At 45.5% G+C, this 23,242-nt stretch overlaps 1 protein-coding gene and 1 non-coding gene across 4 annotated transcripts in view; both read right to left on the bottom strand.

Moving 5' to 3' along the window:
* Armc9 (armadillo repeat containing 9) overlaps positions 1–23,242 on the bottom strand; it is a 183,580-nt gene that overhangs the window by 55,198 nt on the left and 105,140 nt on the right. For all 3 annotated transcript variants that reach the window (XM_045147325.1, XM_045147327.1, XM_045147326.1), the window contains exon 19: positions 22,631–22,686. In XM_045147325.1, the coding sequence (XP_045003260.1) occupies positions 22,631–22,686 (56 nt within the window). The remainder of the gene's footprint in view (positions 1–22,630; positions 22,687–23,242) is intronic.
* Positions 15,094–15,195, bottom strand: LOC123460412. Its single transcript, XR_006636977.1, has one exon. It is a non-coding gene; the product is annotated as a U6 spliceosomal RNA (small nuclear RNA).

The raw sequence follows: 23,242 nt of genomic DNA, 5'->3' as shown, positions 1-23,242 counted from the left end.
CCATTCTTCCCATCTCAATCAGTCTCTCTTTTATTTCATAGTAATTAAAAAAAATATTTTTATTTATTTATTTGAGAGCAACAGACAGAGAGAAAAAGAGGCAGAGAGAGAGAATGGGCGTGCCAGGGCCTCCAACCTCTGTAAATGAACTCCAGATGCATGCGCCCCCTTGTGTATCTGGCTAACATGGGTCCTGGGGAATCAAGCCTCAAACTGGGATCCTTAGGCTTCACAGGCAAGCGCTTAACAGCTAAGCCATTTCTCTAGCCCCTTATAGCAATTTTTTCAAATGTTGATGCATATGCCAAACTCCACAAGGCTGTTGTAGTTAACGTCATGTGGCATGAGCACAGATCAAATAAATAAAACTCAAGAGTCTAGAAATAAATCTGTATGTTTACTGTCAATTTATTTATTTATTTTTCTTCAAGGTAGGGTCTTACTTCAGCCCAGGCTGACCTGGAACTCACTCTGTAGGTCCATGGTGGATTCAAACTCATGGCAATCCTCCTACCTCTCTCCCAAGTACTGGGGTTAAAGGCGTGCACCATCATGCCTGGCTCAATTTGCTTTTTACAAAGGTGCAACAGACAAAGCAAACATCTTAGCAAATGATACTGGGCCAAGTGGACAGAAAGATGTGAATTTTGGCATGAGTATGTGAAAGCAGTCATTTTGTTTAGCACATCTGAACTTTCTGCCATGGTTTGTTCCGAAATGACTGTCACCGAGGAGCTTCCCAGCTGCAGACTCCTCGCACGACAGCCATGCCTTTGGAAATGAGGCTTTCTCTCCAGTCTAGTTTTCTAACCCCTGAGGCTAGGCTGACATGTGACGAAGCAGAAATATGGCTCCAAAGTGAGACTGACAGCCTCAGCCTGAAGAGTGTGGAAGCTTCTGACTTCATGTTCATGAAGGTGGGAAGGCCCAGGGAACTTTCTAGAGAAGGTACCAAGAGAAGAACAGAGAAGTCAGGCTGACAACAAGCTAGTACCAACAGCCAGAACCTTAGTGATATGGCCTCGAATTTTCCAGCCCAACTGTTGTCCAGCAAACCCAGCCCCATGAATGAGTCCAGGAGCGACCAGCAGACCTGTCCAGACAAGTTGCAGACCTGAAAGGATAGGTATGTCTAAAGCCACAAAGACTGGGGGTATTTTGAGGTGCTCTGCGTGAATTTACCAAGGCTAGCTGATGCACGCACACGATCACTGGGTCAATGAGCCAGGCTCCTGAGCACATCACACTGCAGGAGTCTACCTGCGTACCATTCACACCCAGACCTGGAGGCAGGTGGGCAGGCATCTGAGTTACACAGATTGTGAACTATCCAGGGCACAAATGGGGTGGACTGGACTTGTTCCATCCCTCTGGAGGAATTCTCTCTAGACAGGAGTGGTTGGAACTACTTCAGAACATCCTGTCTGGAGCCTGCACTCTACCAGCGAGTATATATTAAATAAATGCACACCCTTAGCAGCACTTACAGTTCACAACTGTAGAATCAGAGGCAGTGTGAGCAATGATAAAAGCAATAAATCCACCATGAAAGAAAACATCAAAATAAGTGTCAGAAAGGAGTACACGTTTGGCTCAATGAGTTGCCAAACTAATTCTCCACAGCTTTTCTCCCTATGTAACAACATTAACTTTCATTTTGCTTGTTCTTTTCTATTCGGGTGAACTCACACGAAAAGACCTGACATCTACACGACTGTCTTCAACAGCAGCTCGCAGCTGTTCTTTCGCACACCATGCCTCTCACACTTGCTAGATGAGCATCTCCCTCTGCACTCCTGTGACTCTACAGAGCTGCAGGTGACGCTGCTCGTTTTGCTCATAACAGAAAATGTTTTTCACAGCACTCGGGAGGCAGAGGTGGGAGGCTCAGAGTTCGAGTCCACCCTGAGGTCAACCTTAGCTAGAGTGAGACCCTAACTTGAATAACAAAAACAAACAAAAAAGCCAGACATGGTGGTGCACGCCTTTAATCCGAGCACTCACGAGGCAGAGGTAGGAGGATCGCCATGAGTTTGAGGCCACCCTGAGACAACTTAGTGAATTCCGGGTCAGCCTGGGCTACAGAGAGACCCTACCTTGCAAAAAACCAAAAGAAAGAAAAGAAAAGAAAAGAAAAGAAAAGTTTTTCATTTCTGTGTTGAGGCCATATCTCAAAACGGAGGCTTGCCTTGAACTTGCTTTGTAGCCAAAGCTAAGCTTGAACTCCTGATCCTTCTGCCTCTATCTCCTGAGTTCTGGGATGACAGGGGTGCGCCACCATGCCTGAACAGACATACTCACCCTTCTATGTGATATACACAGCACACAAGCACACAATTTAGATACAGAATGGCTCTTTTTTGAGCCCTGAAAATACTGGGCTGCAAGCAAAAGCCTGGGCACAACCACAGGCACAGCCGGCCTGAATTTTGGAGTGGGGAGGGAGAAGTTTTTACTTTTCCTTTGCTCATATTCCCAGATGCAGACACTCAGCATTTAGTTTTTGCTCATATTCCCAGATGTAGACTCTAAGCATTTAATTGTTGTGTGCCAACTGATGGTGACTGATCAGAAACATACTCCTTAAATTATACAGTGGGCTTGAGAGATGGCTCTGCAGCTAAATGAAATTCCTGTGCAATCATGAGGGCCCTGAGGCCACCTGAAACCAAGAGTTCCAATCTCCAGATCCCACGTAAACAGTTGGGTGTGGCGACACGTGCCTATAACTCCAATCCCACGGGAGCAGATACCAGGAAGTCACTTGGGAAAAACAGCCAGCTCAGGAAGACTCGGTTCAAAATGAGACTGGGAGGCAGAGCGATGAAGCATGACACCCAGCATTCTGCTCTGGCCATCATAGGCAAGTGCCTCCACCACTGGTGAGCACACGGGATGCTCCAAGGACACATGCACACACCACATTACACAGGTACACATAAAAAGAACAGTTAAAAATAAATTTAAATACTGGGGGTGAAGACAGGGGAGGAGACTGAGTAAAGGAAGGGTGGGGGGAGAGTTAATCAAAATCTAAGAGGGTACAAATGTCATATGGAAACCGACCCTTTTGGACAATGGCACATCCAGAAGCCATAGATTGTTACTAGAAAATCTTCAGTGCCAGGGATGGCATATTGGCCAGGGAGGTCCCTGATGGCCTCCAAACATTACAGGCCATTACTGAGGCTCTTCGCTTCCCACTAGGAATAGATGGTAAGACACTATTGTTGAAGACTCCACATGCTTGGGCTACAATGTCACTGAGAAATCCTGCTGGAGCTGAGCTGAAAAACTCCTCCATGTAGAACAGCTGACAGAAAGGTAGAAAAAGCTTTATTGCATGCAGCTCCATGGGAGACAGAGAAGTTGTCAGTAGAGATAAACAACAGTGAACAATGCAAGCCTTAAATTTGGCCAGCCAGACCAAATGAGCCAGTGGGTGCAATAGTAGCATGTCTGTTATGGGGAAACCAACCACACTCTAATTGGACTAGAGGCCCACTCCATAGGAGGGAATACATGCCTGATATTGAAAACCTATGACAGGGTAACTCATGAGTCCTAGGGGTGTAACAGCTGTTGCTGTCTGGCTAAATGCATAAATTATGCTCTCAAAACTGTCCAATATGCACTTTTCTTAATGTTCATACCCATATATTAATGTTACTCTTACTTTTGGTTAGAGAACCTTCTCTTTTCAGATAGTGGTGATCTCCTGGATGATTCAAAAGGCACCATAGTGCTGAGAAGAAATGACAGAACTGAAATATCTCCATCACACCTTCCAAGGCTCAGGGTATATTGTGGAAAAGGTGGCGGAAAGAATATAAGAGCCAAAGGAAGGGTAGGACTGCTTACAATGAGCTCTTCCACACACAAAAAGGCCTGGGTATCCATGACCTTGCAGTGCCTGGTACTACCTACACAAGACTAGTATAATATGAGGAAAAGATGATGACATCAAAATAAAGTAGTGAGGGCTGAAGAGATGTCTTAATGGTTAAGGCAAATGCCTGCAAAGCCTAAGGACCCAGGTTCAATTCTCCAGGTCCCAGGTTAAGCCAGATGCACATGGTGGCGCATGCATCTGGAGTTCATTTGCAGTGGCTGGAGGCCCTGGCATGCCCTTTCTCTCTCTCTCTCCCTCTTTCTGTCTCTAATAAATAAATAAAAATGAAATCTTTAAAAAAATAAAAGAGAAACTAATTGAGGGGGAAGGGGATATGATGGAGAGTAGAGTTTTAAAGGGGAAAGTGAAGGGGAGGAACTTATCATGGCTTATTGTCTATAATTATGGAAGTTGTCAATAATTTTCAAAAATAAATAAATTATAAAAATATTAAAAATGGACCCTGAGGGCCGGAGAGATGGCTTAGCAGTTAAGTGCTTGCCTGTGAAGCCTGAGGACCCTGGTTTGAGGCTTGATTCCCCAGGACCCATGTTAGCCAGATGCACAAGGGGGTGCACACATCTGGAGTTCATTTGCAGTGGCTGGAGGCCCTGGTGCACCCATTCTCTCTCTCTCTGCCTCTTTCTCTCTCTGTTGCTCTCAAGTAAACACAAATAAATAAAAATATTTTAAAAAATGGACCCTGAGAGCTGGGCGTGGTGGTGCACACCTTTAATCCTAGCACTCAGGAGGCAGAGGTAGGAGGATCACCATGAGTTCAAGGCCACCCTGAGACTACACAGTGAGTTCCAGGTCAGCCTGGGCTAGAGTGAGACCCTACCTCAAAAAACAAACAAAACAAAACAAAACAAACAAAACAAAACAAAAAGGCACCTAAAAAATAAATTAAATTAAAAGTTATACAATGAGGCTAGACGTGGTTGTACATGCCTTTAATCCTAGCACTCAGGAGGCAGAAGTAGGAGGTTCAAGGCCATCCTGAGACTACATAGTGACTTCTAGGTCAGCCTGGGCTAGAGTGAGACCCTACCTATCTATATATGCTGTTAGGTGGATATTTATTAAATAACCAAAATGATAAATATCTCTCACTACACAGGAGGTATTGATATTCCAAAAATCTGTGATAACAGGAAAACCTCACATACTGTTCTAAAAATTTAATGAAAAAAGAAAAAGATTCATTGTAGAGTACGAGTTGACCTTTCCTATGCTGGACAAATAGGGTTTGTAAATGTCTAGGAATTGTGAGGTGTCTCACCTTGTTTTGAGCCATCTGCTGTCTGTTTCCATAGAAATGAGAGTGGAAATGAGGGCGCAGCCATGAGTCAGTGTACTGGCCAGTTCAGCCTAGCCATGGTCTGGGAGCCCAGAAATGGCTTTGGAGGAATAAATGAATGTAGAAGCCATGAAAGTACCAGAAAAATGCAAAAGCCTTAACTGGAACACACTGGCTTCTCTGTTGGCTGGTTTGAATAATGGAAAGACTAGCAAGGACTACAGACATGAGATAACCATCACTTCCTTGTTAATTAGGTAGTAGCAGGGGACTGAAGCACAGGCTGTCCCAGCCATGCAGGCTGGTCACAAGGGGTGACCACCCGTCGGCAGGGATGAAACATGGACAGCGTCTAGCTGCTGGTTCTCTGGACACACACCCTGAAGCAGCTTCCCTTGGGTCAACAATCTCACAGGTTACATCAAAGCGGCAAAGGTGGGCCAGGCATGGTTGCACAAGCCTTTAATCCCAGCATTTGGCAGGCAGAGACTATATAGCAAATTCCAAGTCAGCCTGAGCTATAGCCAAGACCCTATCTCAAAAACTCTCTCTCTCTCTCTCTCTCTCTCACACACACACACACACACACACACACACACACAGTGAAAGATGCCCTGAGCCCCTCAACAGTGTGTCCTACCTCACCCTCCTGAGTGCTAGCATTAAAGGGGTATGCTCTCACATCTGGTGTGATGCTTTATACTGTCCAACTTGTCAAGATCTAGAGTCACTCGGGCAGGATTATGTAGATAAGGGACTGTCTGGATTGTCCTGATTGGGTCTCTCATTGAAGCTGGAAGTTGTTGGGCTCTGAAAGGCCCAGGCGTGAGACCTAGTGGAACTTCCTGAGCCTAGCTAAAGTTTGGCAACCTGTCTCTGGCCAGCTAGGACTCAGCAAGACGCCTAATGGCTTCTGGCCTGCCACTTCCGTGTGGCAATTGTAATTACCATTTCAATAGTTACAGTTTACTATTGGCCCTTACCTCTAACCCCATCCTAAAATCCCCGCCTTCGTCCCCAACATGATATAGGCAACTGCTCAGAGTAATAAAGCGAGTTGTTTCTGCGAGTTCCTGCATTGAAAAGACTCCCGACTCAGTGTGGCTTTTCTCCAGTGGCCAGGAGAGGTTTCTGAGTCGTCCGATGCTCATCATCCCCTCAACCCCTAGGGAGGAACCAGCAGGCCTGGTTCTTCCCTCGGCACTACCTACCTGACCCGGAAGGAGCCCTGCAGGAAGCTGTCGTTTTTCCAGCTAGACTGGCTTCCCAGCAGCCCTCCTGTCTCTTCCTCCCTGAGCACTGGAGTTAGAGCTTCGTGTGGCCATGCCTGGCTTTTTATGAGTGCTAGGGATGGACTTAGGTCCTTGTGCTTGTGCAGCAAGTGCTCTCACCCACTGAGCCACTTCCCAGACCCCTATTCTTTGTTTAAAAAATACTTTATTTAGTTATTTGCAAGGAGAGAAAGAGAGAGAGGACATGCACCATCTCATGCATCTGGCTTATATAGGGTACTGGGGAATTGAACCTGGGTCCTTAGGCTTCTCAGGCAAGCACCTTAACACCTAAGCCATCTCCCCAGCCCCACACCCCTTTCTTAGGCTTTTATAAAAGTTCCTTTTGAAAGACTTGGGCTTATTAGCTGGGGTGAATACAAAGGAGTTCTATGTGAGTTGTGACCAGTGTGATTAACAGCAATGACCGTTCCAGCTCTGCAGCCTCGGTGGCAGTGGTGGTGGAGTGAAGATGTGGGCAACAAGGAGGGGAGCTGGGAGATCAGAGGTCTCTGGAGGGAACGTCCAGCGGGGCCAGGCTGCGCAAGTCTCATGCATGAACCATGCTTTAATTTCCTCTACCCAGATGCTGTCATGCCCGGGGCCTTGCAGGCCCTGCCCATCCCCCGCCAGCCAGCTCCTCAAACCACCTGTAAGCCATTCAGGGTGCACACCGCAGCCACCTCCTTTACTGGGCTCCCACACTGTCTACTATCCACCGGCTCTGGGGATGGCTCCAGACAGCTATGCCCCAGCACCCAAGGAGCCATCCTAAGACTACTCCCCCACCTTGCCACAAAACCACAGCTAGGCTTTTTGCCCATGTCCTCCTCCTCTCCCCTTGCTTCAGTGCCACTCCCGTAGCCTCTATGGCATGGTGTGCCTCTGCCTCCAAGACAGACAAAACATCATGTTTTGTTTTTTGGTTTTTTTTTGAGACAGGCTCTCATGTAGCTCAGGCTTGCCTCAAGCTCACTATGTAGCAGAAGATGACCTTTAACCTTGAACCTGCCAAGTGCTGAGATTACCTTTTGCTACCAAGCCCTCTGGGTTTTGTGGTGACAGGGATCAAACCCAGGGCTTTGTGCATGTTAGGTAAGCACCCTACGCCACATCCCCAGTCTAGAAAGCATCTTTTTATTTTATTTATTTATTTATTTATTTATTTCAAGATAGGGTCTCACTATAGCTCAGGCTGACCTGGAATTCACTATGTAGTCTCAGGGTGGCCTCGAATTCATGGCGATCCTTCTACCTCTGCCTCCCCAGTACTGGGGTTAAAAGCATGCGCCACCACGCCTTGCTTTATTTGGTTTTCCGAGGTAGGGTCTTGTTCTAGCCCAGGCTGACCTGGAACTCACTATGTAGTCTCAGGGTGGCCTCGAACTCATGGTGATCCTCCTACTTCTGCCTCCCAAGTGCTAGGATTAAAGGCGTGGGCCACCACACCCTGTCCTGTTTTATTTATTTTTTATTTGGCTTTTTCAAGGCAGGGTCTCACTCTAGCCCAGGCACGCACTCTGACCTGGCACTCACTCTGTAGTCCCAGGTTAGCTTTAAACTCACAGTAATCCTCCTACCTCTGCCTCTTGAGAGCTAGGATTTAAGGTGGGCTCTACCATGGCCAGTTCCATTTTATTTATTTATTTATTTATTTATTTATTTATTTATTTATTGAGGGTCTTGCTCTTGCCCAGGCTGGCCTAGAATTTACTATGAAGTTTCAGGCTGGCCTCAAACTACAGCAGTCCTCCTACCTTTGCCTCCCAAGTGTAGGATTAAATGCATGTGCCACAGCAACTGGCTTGTTTTATGCATTTATTTTTGGGTTTTGAGGCATGGCCTTGCTGTAGCCCAGGCCGACCTGGAATTCTCTATGTAGTCTCACAGTGGCCTCGAACTCATGGCACCACCATACCAAGCTTCATTTTATTTTTTAATATTTTATTATTTAGCTGCAAGGAGAAAGAAAGGGCCTCCTGCCACTTTTGCATCTGGCTACACATGGGCACTGGGCCATCAGATTTTGCAAGCAAGTACCTTTACCTGCTAAGCCATCTCTCCAGCCCCCATAAAGCATCTTTTCAATTGCACCTGTCTCCTGATCTGTTAGCCTTACCGAACCTCACATTTCCTACTAGCATACTGTGTTTTAAACTCTTGGAGACCACATCCTTATGTAAGGCTCCTCTGTGTTGGCCCTGAACCTGATGATGGTGGGATGGCAGAAGCAGAAACACGACCCTTCAGGTGGCTGTTACAGCTGACGCTTGGGTGATACTGCTAACAGTAGTGATAATAAGTAGTGGTGATAAGAGCAGCTAGACCACCCAGGGCTTACAAACTCCTAGTCACTGTCCCTCAGGCGTGGGTACCGGTTACCCTTCAGTGAAGCCAGAACAGACGGCAACGTTATCAAAGACACTGTTTCTATCTACCACATCAGCCTGGCCTTGCTTTCGATAACACTGGTGTCTAAAAAATATTACATTAACTTAGTCTACTTTAGTTAATGATATGGAGAAACTTCTAAAGGAGCAAGCTGGGGCAGAAACGGGAAGACAAAAGAGCAAGATGTAAACTTGCTCACTGCCTCCAAGAGGTGACCAGAGAAGCTCCCATGGAGAGACTAGAGGACATTTGTGCTGGGAACTAAACTGTCTGTAGAGCACTAAACTGACAACTCCCTGGAATCTCAATCCCAATCCCACCCCTGGTTCCTCTGTCTCCTGACAAGCCTGGTCCAGGCACAGGCATTTTGAAGACGGGTGAAGGGTTCAGCATTCCCTGAGGAAAGAATCACAGCATGGCTTGTCACCAGGTCTAGACAATGAGCCCTGAATGCAGGATAGAGGGAGTGGAACTGATTCTAAGCAAAAGAAGGTAGAGTAGGAGAGAAAGAGAAGACCAGGGAAGGGGACAGGAAGCCCAAGGGCATCCTGAGGTGCACAGGGTTCTTCTGGAAGGGACCTACCAGAGGAACCCATGCTCCAGCCTGACCTTCTCCATGGGCCAGATGGCCTTTACTGCCACATGTGCATTAGGCTGCCACGAAGACTGATCGGGACAAGGAGGAGGGACTCACAGATTGTCAACCTTTTGCTAGAGAAACATAGCCTGTATGTGTATTGCTTCATGCCCACTGACAGAAAGTTAGCAAAGGAAACCACAGTAGTGCCATCATTTTTCAATGAGACAACAGCCTGTTAGTTAAAGATTAAGCTGCAAACATGGGTGCTACACCAATGTCTCATCTGAACAATAATGCCTGGACTTGTCATTTTGAACGAATATTCAGAATCAACAATGACTAATCATCGATGAATGATCTTCTATGTAAAGTAACTGGTAATGAAACCCAAGAGGAATACTGAAGGTGCTGGTTCTCTCTGTTGACTTTCGTGGCCAGTCCTCTACTGACATTTGCACAGAAGGTACAAAAGCAGTGATGGGTGACGCTGCTGCCAGCATGGATGGAGGCAGAAGATATACCAATATGTCAGTCATGTTTTTGTCATTGACACAAAATACTTGAGAAAGCAAACTAAAAGGGGGAAAGATACATTTTGGCTCAGGGATTTCAATCCATGGTTGGCTGGCTCCCTTGGTTTGGGCCTGAGGTGAGGCATAACATCATGGAAATAGAAGCCTTGGCAGAGGTGGCTCAGGATACAAGGACAGAGGAAAGAGGAACCAAGGATAAGATAACCCTCAAAGGCCTGTCTCCAGTGACCCACATCTTCAACTAAGCCCCACTTTTTATTTATTTTTTTAGAGAGAGCAAGAGAAACAGAGACAAAAGGAGAGAGAACTGGCACGCCAGGGTCTCAACCAGTACAATCAAACTCAGGATGCTTGAGCCACCTAGTTGGCATGTGTGATCTGGTGCTTGCCTCACCTTTGTGTGTCTGGCTTACATGGAATCTGGTGAGTCAAACATGGGTCCTTAGGCTTTGCAGGCAAGCACCTTAACCACTAAGCCATGTCTCCAGCCTTAAAATTTTATTTATTTGTTTATTTTTATTGAGAGCAATAGACAGAGAAAGAGACAGAAAGAGAGATAGAGAAAGAGAGAATGGGTGTGCCAGGGCCTCTAGCTGCTGCAAATGAGCTCCAGATGCATGTGCCACCTTGTGCATCTGTCTTCTTACTAGACCTTTCAGCTATGACATCACCAAGGGATTAACCCATTGATAGTGAGAACCCCCATATTATGATCACCTCTTAGTAGTGCCACCAGGTAGGACCAAGTCTTTTAATATGTGAATTTTGAGGAAGATAGTTTATATTCAAACCATAACAACCAATGACAGAGGGCCAGTAGAGTTTCATTTATGAATGTTCTTGATAAAGCAATGAATGGTATATGGGTGTGTGTGTGCCATGGTGCCTGTGTGGAGGTCTGAGACACTGGGGTGTTTGTCCTTGCCTCCCACTTTGCTCGAGACAGGTCTCCCTTGTACTGTTTTTGCTGTTTTGTGTGAGCCAGTCTAGTTGGGCTGCAAGCTTCCTGGCTTTGCCTCCCATTGTCATAGGTGCCACTTTGTGTCCAGCTCCACCTGGGCACTGGGGAGTTGAATGAGCCAGTAGGCTTGCAAGCAAGCACTTTTAACTCCCCAGCCCCTCAAGGTCATCTCCTGGATAGATTAGCAAGTCCTAGGGATCCTTTTGTCTCTGCCTCCTTAATGTGGGGATTATAGATGCATGTCAGCCTTAAAAGAATTATTATTATTTTGCAAGCAGGCAGAGAGGGGGAGAAAGAGAAGAGATAGAGAGAGAAGGAGAGGAGGGGCACACCAGGGCCTCTTGCCACTGCAAATGAACTCCAGGTGCATGTGCCACTTTGTGCATCTGGCTTTACTTGGGTAAACCCCTATTGTAGAGCTATTTCCTCTGAATTGAAACACTCTGTCCTTAAGAGAGCAGACCGGTTGACTCAGCCAGCTTGGGGGCCATCTAAGCAGTCTCCAGGGAGCTGCCCGCTATCTGGACAGAGAGTCCCAGGATGAAGCTTCGTGTCATCACTCACGCTGGGCTTTGTGGTGATACAGCTGCCTCTGAGCCACTGCTGCTCCTGTAAGCAAGTCTGACTCAAAGCCCAGTTCATCAAGGTAGACTTGGCTATGACTGTTCCTCTGGTCTCTCATCAGTACCCTACACAGGGAGGAACAGATGCTTGTTCATGTCACCTAAAGAAAAATCATGTAAAACCCTAAATGACCCGCTCTCTTCAACAAGGTCGTGCTTTCTACATTTCCACCACTTCCCAATGGCCCATCAAATTATGGGGTCAGGATCACTCTGGCTCAGAGCCCTCATGAGCCAACCATTTCCCAAAAGCCCCACTTCTGAACACTGCTGTATTTGGGGACCATGCCTTCAACACATGGTCCTTTGAGGGACATTCAGATTTAAATCATAATAGTCATTATAAAAACAGGCAATATATGAGCTGGAGAGGTGGTTCATTGGTTAAAGTGTTTGCTTGCAAAACCTCACGACCAGAGTTCAATTCCCCAGTACCCACATAAAACCAGATGCACAGTGGCGCCTGTGTCTGGAGTTTGTTTGTAGTGGCTGTAGGTCCTGTCATGTCCATTCTCTCTCCACCTGTCTTTCTCTGAAATAAGTGAATAAATAAAATGTTTTTTAAAAAGATGTTCAGACTCACTACTTATCATGGAAATGCAAGATTAAAACAACAGTGAGACAGTACTTTTGTTTTGCTTTATCTTTGGAGGCAGGGTCTTACTCTCACACAGGCTGACTTGCAACTCACTCTGTAGGCCTAGGCTGGCTTTGAACTCATGGTGATTCTCCTACCTCAGCCTATCAAGAGCTGAGATTAAAGGCATGAATTACCATGCCTGGCTCAAGATAGTATTTTGTCACCACTATGTTGGAAGGAAGAGAAAGGGAGAAAGAAAGAAAGAAAGAAAGAAAGAAAGAAAGAAAGAAAGAAAGAAAGAAAGAAAGAAAGAAAGAAAGAAAGAAAGAAAGGAAGGAAGGAGAGAGGGGAGGGAAGGAGAAGGGAAAGAAAAGTATTCGAGTGTACATGTTCCCACAGCTTCACGTGTTTGTGATTAAGCCTCATACTTGATCCCCAAGATAGAGGAGCCTTGCTGGAGGAGGTGTCAAAGGGCAGACCTTGACATTTATCAGTCCAGCCCCACTGAGCTCTCTGTATTTCATCCCTGCTGAGATGTCACATGTGACACCTGGCTGTCTCCTCCTGCCATGCTGAAACCTCTCCTGGAAACTAAGCCGGAAGCACACCTTTTCTGTCCATGAGCTGCTTCTGGTTGTGTGCTGTCCCAGCAGTAAGGGAAGGAAAGAAGGGAGGGAAGAAAGGAAGGGGAAAGAAAGAAGAAGGGGGTGGGGAGAAAAGAAGAAGTACCTATTGCTGGTAGAGATGGAAGGAAAAAAACCTGTTCATGCTCTATTAGTGAAATATGAACAACTTTTATAAAAGCAATCTGGACAAGCTGGGCATGGTGGTGCATGCCTGTAACAGCAGTGTTAAGAAGGTCTCAACCTTCCAGGAGAAGTCCAGGCAGAAGAATTGTCATGAGTGTGAGACCAGGCTAGGTTATATAGTGAGTACCAGGCCACCTAGGGCTATATAGTTAGAACCTGTCTTAAAAAAAAATCAAACAAATCGCCAGCATGGTGGTACAGGCCTTTAATGTCATCACTCCAGGGCTGAGGTAGGAGAATCACTGTGAGTTCAAGGCCACCCTGAGACTACATGACGAATTCCAGGTCAGCCTGGGCTACGGTGAAACCCTATCTTGAAAAACCAATAAATAAATAAATAAATAAATAGCTCCAGTAATCATGATACATTTTCAAAGAAGTCTGTAACAGCACGGTTTCAAGCAGGAAGTATCTGGACAATGGTAGCCCGTGGCATTAAGAAGCACCCATACTGCACTGGCATGGAGGGATTTCACAGAACACTCACAAGAGGAAGAGGCAGCACAGTGCATCTGTGCGTATGTCTGTATAACCTCACTTTGGAAACTAACTGTTGACTAAGACATCTAGGATAAGAGTGTGTGTATGTGAGTACACCATGTGTCTTCCCTAAGTATGAAAGCCTCACATACCATACACACGCTAGGATATAAACACAGCTTCCCAGGCGAAGGCTGGTGGGAGGGATCAGGCCCGTGCCAGCGCTGCCTCCCCCAGGCGACGCGTCTCCGGCCCTCCGCTTCCCTTCACTCTGTGCTTGCCTCCCTCCAGCCAGCTGCCTACTGCTATTCGCAGGATTCCTGAAACTCCTGCAGCACTTCCTGTTTTCTATCCCTGTTATGCGCCTGTAATTGCTGATTTTCTATTATTTGCTGCCCATCTTGCATACTCAAAGTCTGACAAGAGGCCCCCAGGGTCCTGGCTAAGGGCCTACATTGCCACCTCAGACCTCTGGATTGCTACATGGTGACGCCACACGGATGTCATTTCTGGTCACAGGATCCCCACTATCTATTTTTTAAAAAATATTTTATTTTTATTTATTTGAGTGAGTGAGAAAGAGGCAGAGAGAGAAAGAGAGAAAGGAAGAAAGAATGGGAGCATCAGGGCAGCCTCCAGCCTCTGCAAGCAAACTCCAGATGCATGTGCCACCTGTGCATGTTGCTTATGTGGGTCCTTTGGCTTTGCAGGCTGGCGCCTTAACTGTTAAGCCATCTCTCCAGCCCCCCCCCCCCCCCGATCTTTTCTATGGAGAGGAAAAACTCTTGGAGGTATTGTAAAACCACAGATAGTCTCGTAGACTACCTCCCTCAATTCTTTTCTTGTTGTTTCCTAGAACTTGATTATTTAAAGATCCTCAAATATTTGTTTGGTAATAATGACTGGCTCTAAGATTTGAGAAGTTTGTAGAGGATGCTGCTGACTATGTCACTGACATTTACAGGGAGCCCAGTAAGTAAGCATTCATGGCTCACCTCACCTGGCACTCAAACCTATTTTGTTAAGAGGAGACAGTATTTGTCTTAAAATCATCTTCTAGAATAGCACAGAAGGCCTTTCATCTCTACTTCAACCATGTGTGAGCCACCACGCCCAGCTTTTCTCATCTTAAACTGAACCAAAATGGCCCTTTAGCCTCCTCCTGTTGCTACATGCGGCCATATTGATGTAAGAGTGAACTATATTTGTCAGTGACATTTCCTTGTATCCCATGTGCTCCTTACTTCACTGTAGTGTGGCCTTTGCCCCACTAATCCCCCAAACTTGCAGCAACAGACATCAGCCTCACCACATACACCATCTGGTTTTCACTTCTCTTGCTTAACAGGTCTGCAGCCCAGGGCCCTGTTGGCCAGGGCCTCTCTCTACCACCACCACACTTCCTCATTCCTTTTTCCCCTTACAGGTCCTAATGTCAACAAGAAGGGCGTAACTTTCCACTCCTTTCTATGGCATGGACTCATAAGCTACCTATAATTCACAGGTACATGTATTTATATATTTGCTTTGTTTAAAATACCATTCATGTTAACTTTACAATTAGAAATAAAAAGGTTTATTTTGGCTTATAGACTTGAGGGAAGCTCCATGATGGCAGGGGAAGTGACGGTATGAGCAGAAGGTGGACATCACCTCCTTGCCCACACTGGGTGAAAAGCATGGACCGCTTCACGAATTTGCATGTCATCCTTGCACAGGGGCCATGCTAATCTCTGTATTGTTCCAATTTTAGTGTATGTGCTGCCAAAGAGCAGTACAATTTTTTTTTTTTTTTTTTTTTTTGAGACAGAGTAGTGCTATGTAACCCAGATTGGCTCTGAACTCAGGATCTTCCTGCCTCAGCTTCCTGGGTGCTAGATTACCAGTGTGTGCCACCACACCTAGCAAGGTTTGTTTCTTTGTACATTATCCTCTAACTGGCCTATAAATAAAAAAGTATGGGACTGGGCTGGAGAGATGGCTGAGCAGTTAAGGCACTTGCCTGTGAAGCCTAAGGACCCAGGTTCAACCACCTAGAACCCACATAAACCAGATGCACAAGGTGGCACATGCATTTGGAGTTCCTTTGCAGTAACTGGAGGCCCTGGAGGTGCATTATCTATCTGTCTGTCTGTCTGCCTGCCTGCCTGCCTACCTACCTACCTCTTTCCTTCTCTCTCTCTCAAATAAAAAAATAAATAAAATGAATAAAATATATATGTTTAAAAATATGGAAGCCAGGCGTGGTGGCACATATCTTTAATCCCAGCATTAGAGAGGCAGGGGTGGATCACTGTGAGTTCAAGGCCACCCTGAGACTACATAATGAATTCCAGGTCAGCCTGGACTAGACAGTGAGACCCTACCTTGAAAAATCAAAACACCAAAAAAAAGGGGGAGAGGACTGGAGAGATGACTCAGTGGTTAAAGGCACTAGCCTGCAAAGCCTGACAACCTGGTTTCAATTCCCCATGACCCATATAAAGCCAGGTCCACAAAGTGGTACATGCAATGGCAAGAGGACCTGGCACACCCATTCTACTGTCTCTCTGCTTTTGAATATATAAAAATATTAAAAATTACATTGCTAGTTTATATATATATTTTTTATTTTGGTTTTTCAAGGTAGGGTCTCACTCTAGATTAGGCTGACCTGGAATTCATTATGTAGTCACAGGGAGGCCTCAAACTTATTGCAATTCTCCTACCTCTGCCTCCCAAGTGCTAGGATTAAAGCCACATACCACCACACTCAGCTAGTTCTATAATTTTTAAATTTTAGTATATTGGGCTGGAGTGATGGTTTAGCAGTTAAGGTGCTTGCCTGAGAAGCTTAAAGACCCAGATTCGATTCCCCAGTACCCACACAGGCCAGATAATAAGGTGGTGCATGTATCTGGAGTTCATTTGCAGTGAATGGAAACTCTAGTGTGTCCATTTTCTTTTTTTTTCTCTCTCTCAAATAAATAAATATATTTAAATATTTTGGTGTACTAAGTGGGTTTATATTCAGTAATTTTTTTTTTTGTTTTCTTCTAGGTAGGGTCTTAGTCTAGCCCAAACTGATCTGACAGTCACTCCATAGTCCCAGGTTGGCCTCAAATTCACAGCAATGCTCCTATGTCTCCCTAATGCTAGGATTAAAGGCATGGACCACCACACCCAGCTATAACTGGTTTTAACACACTAAAGTTACTACAACCTTAGAAATTAGAGATAAAGGGTTGGGATGTAGCTCAGTGGCAGAGTACATGCTTAGCACAAGTACAGGGCAAGGCCCTGGGTTCAATCCCCAGACCATGCACACAAATACATATATATGCACACATGTATGTGTGTACATATACATATACATACATATATATATACATATACATGTATGCATATATGTGTGTGTGTGTGTGTGTGTGACTTTAAAAATATATTTATTTCTGAGAGACAAAGATGCAGAGAGAGAGAATGAGCACACCAGGGCCTCTAGCTACTACAAATTCCAGACATATGCACCACCTTGTGCATTTGGCTTTATGTGGGTACTGGGGAGTCAAACCTGGGCCATTTGGCTTTACAGGCATGTGCCTTAACCACTAAGTCATCTTTCCAGCCCACATATATTACTTAAATACAAATAAATATATATTTGTTTGTTTTTCAAGGTAGGGTCTTACTTTAGCTCAGGCTGATCTGGGATTCACTATGTAGTCTCAGGTGGCCTCAAACTCATGGCAATCCTCCTACTTCTGTCTCCTGAGTGCTGGGATTAAAGGTGTGTACCACCATGCCCATAATAAATAAATAAATATGCACAGCAGGGCAGTCTTCACGAGCAGAAGCTGAAAGAAGCCAACCACCTCGCCGCTGTGGAGATCTTTGAGAAAGTCAATTCATCCCTGCTGCCACAGAATATCTTAGACCTCCACGGGCTGCACGTGGACGAAGCTATAGAACATCTCATGACAGTTCTACAGCAGAAAACTGAAGAATTTAAGCAGAATGGTGGTAAGCCCTATCTTTCTGTGATTACGGGGAGAGGAAACCACAGCCAGGGAGGAGTTGCTCGTATCAAACCAGCAGTCATTAAATACCTCACAAGCCATAGCTTCAGGTTCTCTGAAATTAAACCAGGGTGCTTGAAAGTCATGTTAAAATAAAAAGTCCTTGACTTAAAAGTGTGAAAAAAAATAAATAAATATATAAATTTATTTGAAGAGAGAAAAAGAGGCAGATAAGAGAAAAAAAATCACACTGTGCCAGGGCCTCTAGCTGCTGCAGAAGAACTCCAGATACATGTGCCACCTTATGCATCTGGCTTATGTGGGTCCTAGGGAATTGAACCTGGGTCCTTTGGCTTTGCAGGCAAGTATCTTAACTGCTAAGCCATCCCTCCAGGCCCATATATATGACTTTTAAGTCTCAGTTGCTAACATGGTAAAAACCACACAAGCTGTGCACACGGTTGTTGCTGATCCAAAGACAGATCAGACTGGGAAAAGCTGGAATATGGACTTGCCAGAATTACATTTCCTCCCTCCCTCCCCCCTCTCTCTCTCTCTCTCTTTCTTTCTCCCACCCCCCCCCCCCAAGGTAGGGTCTCACTCTAGCATAGGCTGATCTGGAATTCACTCTGTAGTCTTAAAGTGGTCTTGAGCTCACAGCGATCCTCCTACCTCTCTGCCTTCCAAGTGGTGGGATTATTGGCATGTGCTACCACACTAGACTACATTTTCTTTAAAAAAAAATATTTTATTTACTTGAAAGAGGGAAAGAGGAGAGAGAGAGAAAATTTGTTATAGGCACACCAGGGTCTCTTACCACTGTAAATGAACTCCAGATGCATGAATCACAGTGTGCATCTGGCTTTATGTGGGTATTAGGGAATCAAACCTGGACCAGCAGGCTTTGTAAGCAAGTGCCTTTAACTGCTAAGCCATTTCCCCAGCCCCGAAATGTCATTTTTCAAGAGAGGATTCCCAGAAAACTATGTCCTTGAGATTTACTACCATTGCTTTAACTTTAAAATTTTTTTAATTTTTATTTATTTGAGAAAGAGAGAGAAGAGAGAGAAGAGAGAGAAAAGAGAGAACGGGTGTGCCAGGGCTTTCAGCTACTGCAGATGAACTCCAGACACATGTGCCACCTTGTGCATCTGGCTTATGTGGGTTCAGGGAAATCAAACTGAGGTCCTTTGGCTTTGTAGGCAGGTGCCTTATCCACTAAGCCATCTCTCCAACCTCACCATTGCTTTTTGCAATAAAGTTTGAAAAGTAGAGGGCAAATTAAAAAAAATGAACTTAGACAGTCAAGATTTTATATCTAGGGTCATCTTGACAGCATATATATCTCAGCCCTGTGTGAAGCAAGAAAAATGTAATGTATCTCTAGTCCACTGTTCAGTGCCATGTCACTGAGCAGCTAAGGGAAAACAGTGATTCCATTATCTGTTTTGGAATCCCAGCAGAAGTAGGAGGACTGCCATGAGTTCAAGGCCACCCTGAGACTATAGTAAATTATAGGTTAGCTTTGGCTAGAGCAAAACCCTACCTTTGAAAACTAAAAACAGAAAATCCTGTACTTCTAAGCAAGATGAGGTATGACTCTGACACCTTAGTAATCTCAGTGTCTCCTTCAGTGTTGTCACCTTTCAGGATACGATGGAACTACTGCTCAAGTAGTTCATGGAGATTTTCCTTTATCCTAAGCATCTGTCACTCTTTTCCTGTCCAATTTTAAAAGACAGTTATAAAAGTAGTTAAGAAAGGTGACAAAAGCTGAGTGAAACCAGATACAATTGACTGTCCCCAGAGGGGCCCATGCAGCTAGCATCTTGCAGTGCACTGTGAGGAACCCCCTGCTCCCCCAAACAGAGTGGCAGTCCACCACCACAGTGGACCTGAGCTCTTCAGTCACATTTTGTTCCCTTCCTTTATTTCCCCTACTAAACATCTTCCAGGACCTGTCTGAAAATCTAGCTATTGCAATAGATGTTTACTGATATAAACCTTTGGAAATGAAAGTAAAAACCTTCATGGAACAGAAGGATTAAATGAAGACTTCCATATTTACTTCACTGCTGACTCTAGATGCTTCTAAAGGGAAATTTCCACAAGTTGAATTCCCATCATTAACCAGAACAGTTGGATCAGATGAATTTTCCATTAAAAAATAAAAACTAAAGGCTTAATAGCAAAACAAGAAAACAACAAGCTAGGTGTGGTGACCAGTGCCTGTAATGCCAGCACTGAGAGGATGATGCAAGGATGAAGCCTGGGCTACACAAACAAAACAATCAAAAACCAAAGTGAGCTGGAGAGATGGCTTAGCTGTTAATGTGCTTGCCTGAAAAGCCAAAGGACTCAGGTTTGATTCCCCAGAACCCATGTAAGTCAGATATACATAATGGTGCATATGTCTGGAGTTTGCAGCAGCTGGAGGCCCTGGTGCACCCATTTTTTCTCTCTCTATCAAATAAATAAACAGAAATAAGAGTACAAAATAAACCAAAGAAAGGGAACAAAAATAAATCATGAGAAGTTGTGGACAGGATGACAAAAAGTTATTAGAATGAAATAATTAAAATATTAAACTACCTGAGTATGGTGGTATATGCATGTCTTTAATCCCAGCATCTGGGAAACTAAGGTAGGAGAATCCTTGCAAGTTTGAGGCCAGTCTGAGATTACAGAATGAATTTCAGGTCAGGTTGGGCTAGAGTGAGACCTTGAAAAAAACCAACCCCCCCCTTCCCCCCTCTTCCCCCCCTCTCTATATATAATATATATGAATGACTGGGAAGAGATGGTTTAGTGGTTACAGACACTTGATTACAAAGCCTGCCAGCCCAGTACTATGTAAAGCCAGATAAACTGTCTGTCTGTTTGACGTAGTAAGAGGCCCTGGTATGTCCGTTCATGCATACTCTCTCTGCTCAAATAAATTATATATATATGATATTAAACTGGGACCTGGGGAGATGACTCAATGGATAAAGTGTTTGCCATGCAAGTATGGGGACTGACATTTGGATCCCCCACACCTATGTCAATGCCAGGCAAGTGTGGCAGCCCAGGAGGTAAAGACGGGAACCCTGGGCAAACTAGCTAGCTAGACTACTTGAATTTGTGAGCCCTGGGTTCAAGCGACAGAATCTGTTTCTGTAAATAAAGCAGAGAGCCAACGAGGAAGACACTAAGTCAACCTGTGGCCTCCACATGCACACACATACATACGCATGTTCACTCACACACATGTGTGCCTACACATGCCAATACACACATAAGCAAAAACAATAATAAAACGAAAACTTAAAGTAACTCAGAACAGTGTGGAAGGGTCAGTTACAGCACACTGGCTGTGTCAGCTGCTGGGCTCTATGGTGGGGTGGCCAGAAATGGCCATTGGTCACAGAGACTATTTTTGTTAGCTGTTAACTAAGAATGAGTTTTATGTTTTTTTTAAAAAAATTTTTTTGTTTATTTATTTATTTAAGAGTGACAGGCAGAGAAAGAGGCAGATAGAGACAGACAGAGAATGGGTGCTCCAGGGCTTCCAAGCCACTGAAAACAAACTCCAGATGCGTACAGCCCCTTGTGCACCTGGCTAACGTGGGTCCTGGGGAATCGAGCCTCGAACCGGGGTCCTTAGGCTTCATAGGCAAGCGCTTAACCACTAAGCCATCTCTCCAGCCTGAGTTTTATGTTTTTAAATATTTGGAAATATATTAATGACATATGAAAATTATATGACACTTCATTTTTTAGTGTCCATAAATAGTTTTAGGGAAACGGCCAGTTTTCCTGATAGCTCCTGTGCGTTAAAGGGCAGACTGAGTGGTTGAAACTGAGACTGACCACCCAGCCTGATACACCTCCAATTTTCCCCCTTCCAGAAGGTGTGCAGACCCCTGCTGTTAGGCAGACTTTACCTCCCACTCTCCTTGGGCCTGGGGCTGGTCTCTGACCCTCTGGAGAAGATGTGCCTGCTGTGCCATCTGTGGCCCAGCAAGGAAATGGCAGGCAGAGAATGGGCCTGCTGGAGAAGTTACCTGGCAGGTATCAGCCAGCCTGTCCCCTTTGATGGGGGACTCTTAAATAACTACTGCCCCAACAGACACCATCAGGGAATATAAACATGGCTTTCACTGAACTTGTTAAACTGACAGAGCAAAACTGCAAGTAAAACTACAATTTCCAAGCTGGAGAGATAGTGTAGCAGTTAAGGTGCTTGCCTGCAAAACCTAACAACTTGAGTTTGCTTTCCCAGTTCCCACATAAAGCCAGATGCACAAAGTGGTAAATGTATCTGGAGTCTGGTTGCAGTGGCTGGAGGCCCTGGGGCACCTATTCTCTCTATCACTCTGTTTGCAAATTAATAAAAATATTAAACAAACAAACAAACAACAACAAACACCCTACAATTTCCCACAAATAGAAGACACTCCTAGCAGTCACTTTAGTACTAACTGCTCCTGCACCAAAAAGGAATGGAGAGAGTGGTGTTTCTGCTCCTTTTGGATCTCCCAGGGAAAGCTGCGTCTGTCTACAGCCCCGGTCACTGTCCTTCACACCACTCCACAGAGACGCCCACACATTAACTTCTGAGCAAACCTATCCCAGAAGAATGGCACTGGCACAATGAAGTGGTTGTTTCTGCTGGCTCCCGACTAGACCCAGACCCCCTCAGCTTAGAGCATCCCACCATTGAGCCCGTGGGCCCAGCCCTGCACCACTGGGGCAGGCAAAGGCTCATACCCCTTCAGAGCAAAGACTTCACAAAGAACCACTTTCTTTCACGTGTGCCCCTGCGCTCTGCCCTCCCCAGGTGTGGCGGGCCCGCCTCCCGCTGTCTGTTTCCGTCCCTGGTCTGAGCTGGGCTTGCGATAGTCTGAGGGACTGCCGCGAGAGCACTGTTCTGAGGCTTCTGAACCCAGAGAGGAGGCACAGCTTTTGCTCCATTTTAGGAGCCCAGTTGCAGACCCAAAAATCCAGGCTGGGCCACTGAAAGAAGCCAGGCACCTGGAGAGGCTGTGGACAGTGAGGACAGCCTGGACACTGAGGCAGCCACATAAGAGCCCATGTGAGAGTCAAAGAACCACCACTACCCACTAAGCCTCCACTAAACTGGCAGCTCCAAGCAATGGCACTGAGGAGTGAGGACCTCATTTTTGGCTAGAGTTGGTATAGCTTTGTGTGTGGTGATGAGCCTTCAACTTACTTCGTCATCTTCATCTTCATCATCATCTGATTCAAGAACACCATCCAGTACCTCTTCTATAAAGAAAAAAATAAATCAACAAATGACCATGATCAAAGTGGGACGACTGGCTAAGGAACTCCTTCTGCCACCAAACCGTAAGAGTACCACAGGGTGAGGGCATGTCAGATTTCTCCCACTCCTGACCATGATGTGAGTGAGCCTTCCTCAGTCCTCACCACTCGTGTTTACAACTACTTCACTCTTAGCCATTCCTAGACGGTGCATACTTTGGCTACAGTTTGATCACCCTTTTTATCACAGAACACATTCACAGGAGCCAACATACAACCAGGGAAAGCTTCAGGGGAGGAAAGTAAATAAGTGCTTAGTGATGACAACCTCTCCTTTCTGAGGGGGAAATTACCCCACATAATCACCCTGTTCCTGCAGCGGCTCCTGCAGAGCTGTAATTGCTCAGGTGAATGCGTTCAAGGCCAGCCCCTTCCAGATGCTGCACCCAGGTGTGCTGATTTCTTCCAGATTCAGCCCAGACCCAAAATAAAAAGCCTGGCTGCTCACGAGGCTTTTTCCTCTTTTCCGGCTCCTTTCCATCCCCCAGCAGCTGAGGTT

This window comes from Jaculus jaculus, chromosome 4 (assembly GCF_020740685.1).
Source record: "Jaculus jaculus isolate mJacJac1 chromosome 4, mJacJac1.mat.Y.cur, whole genome shotgun sequence".
NCBI lineage: Eukaryota > Metazoa > Chordata > Mammalia > Rodentia > Dipodidae > Jaculus > Jaculus jaculus.
Note: the sequence above shows the minus strand (reverse complement) of the source record. Positions and strands in the feature narration are given on the sequence as shown.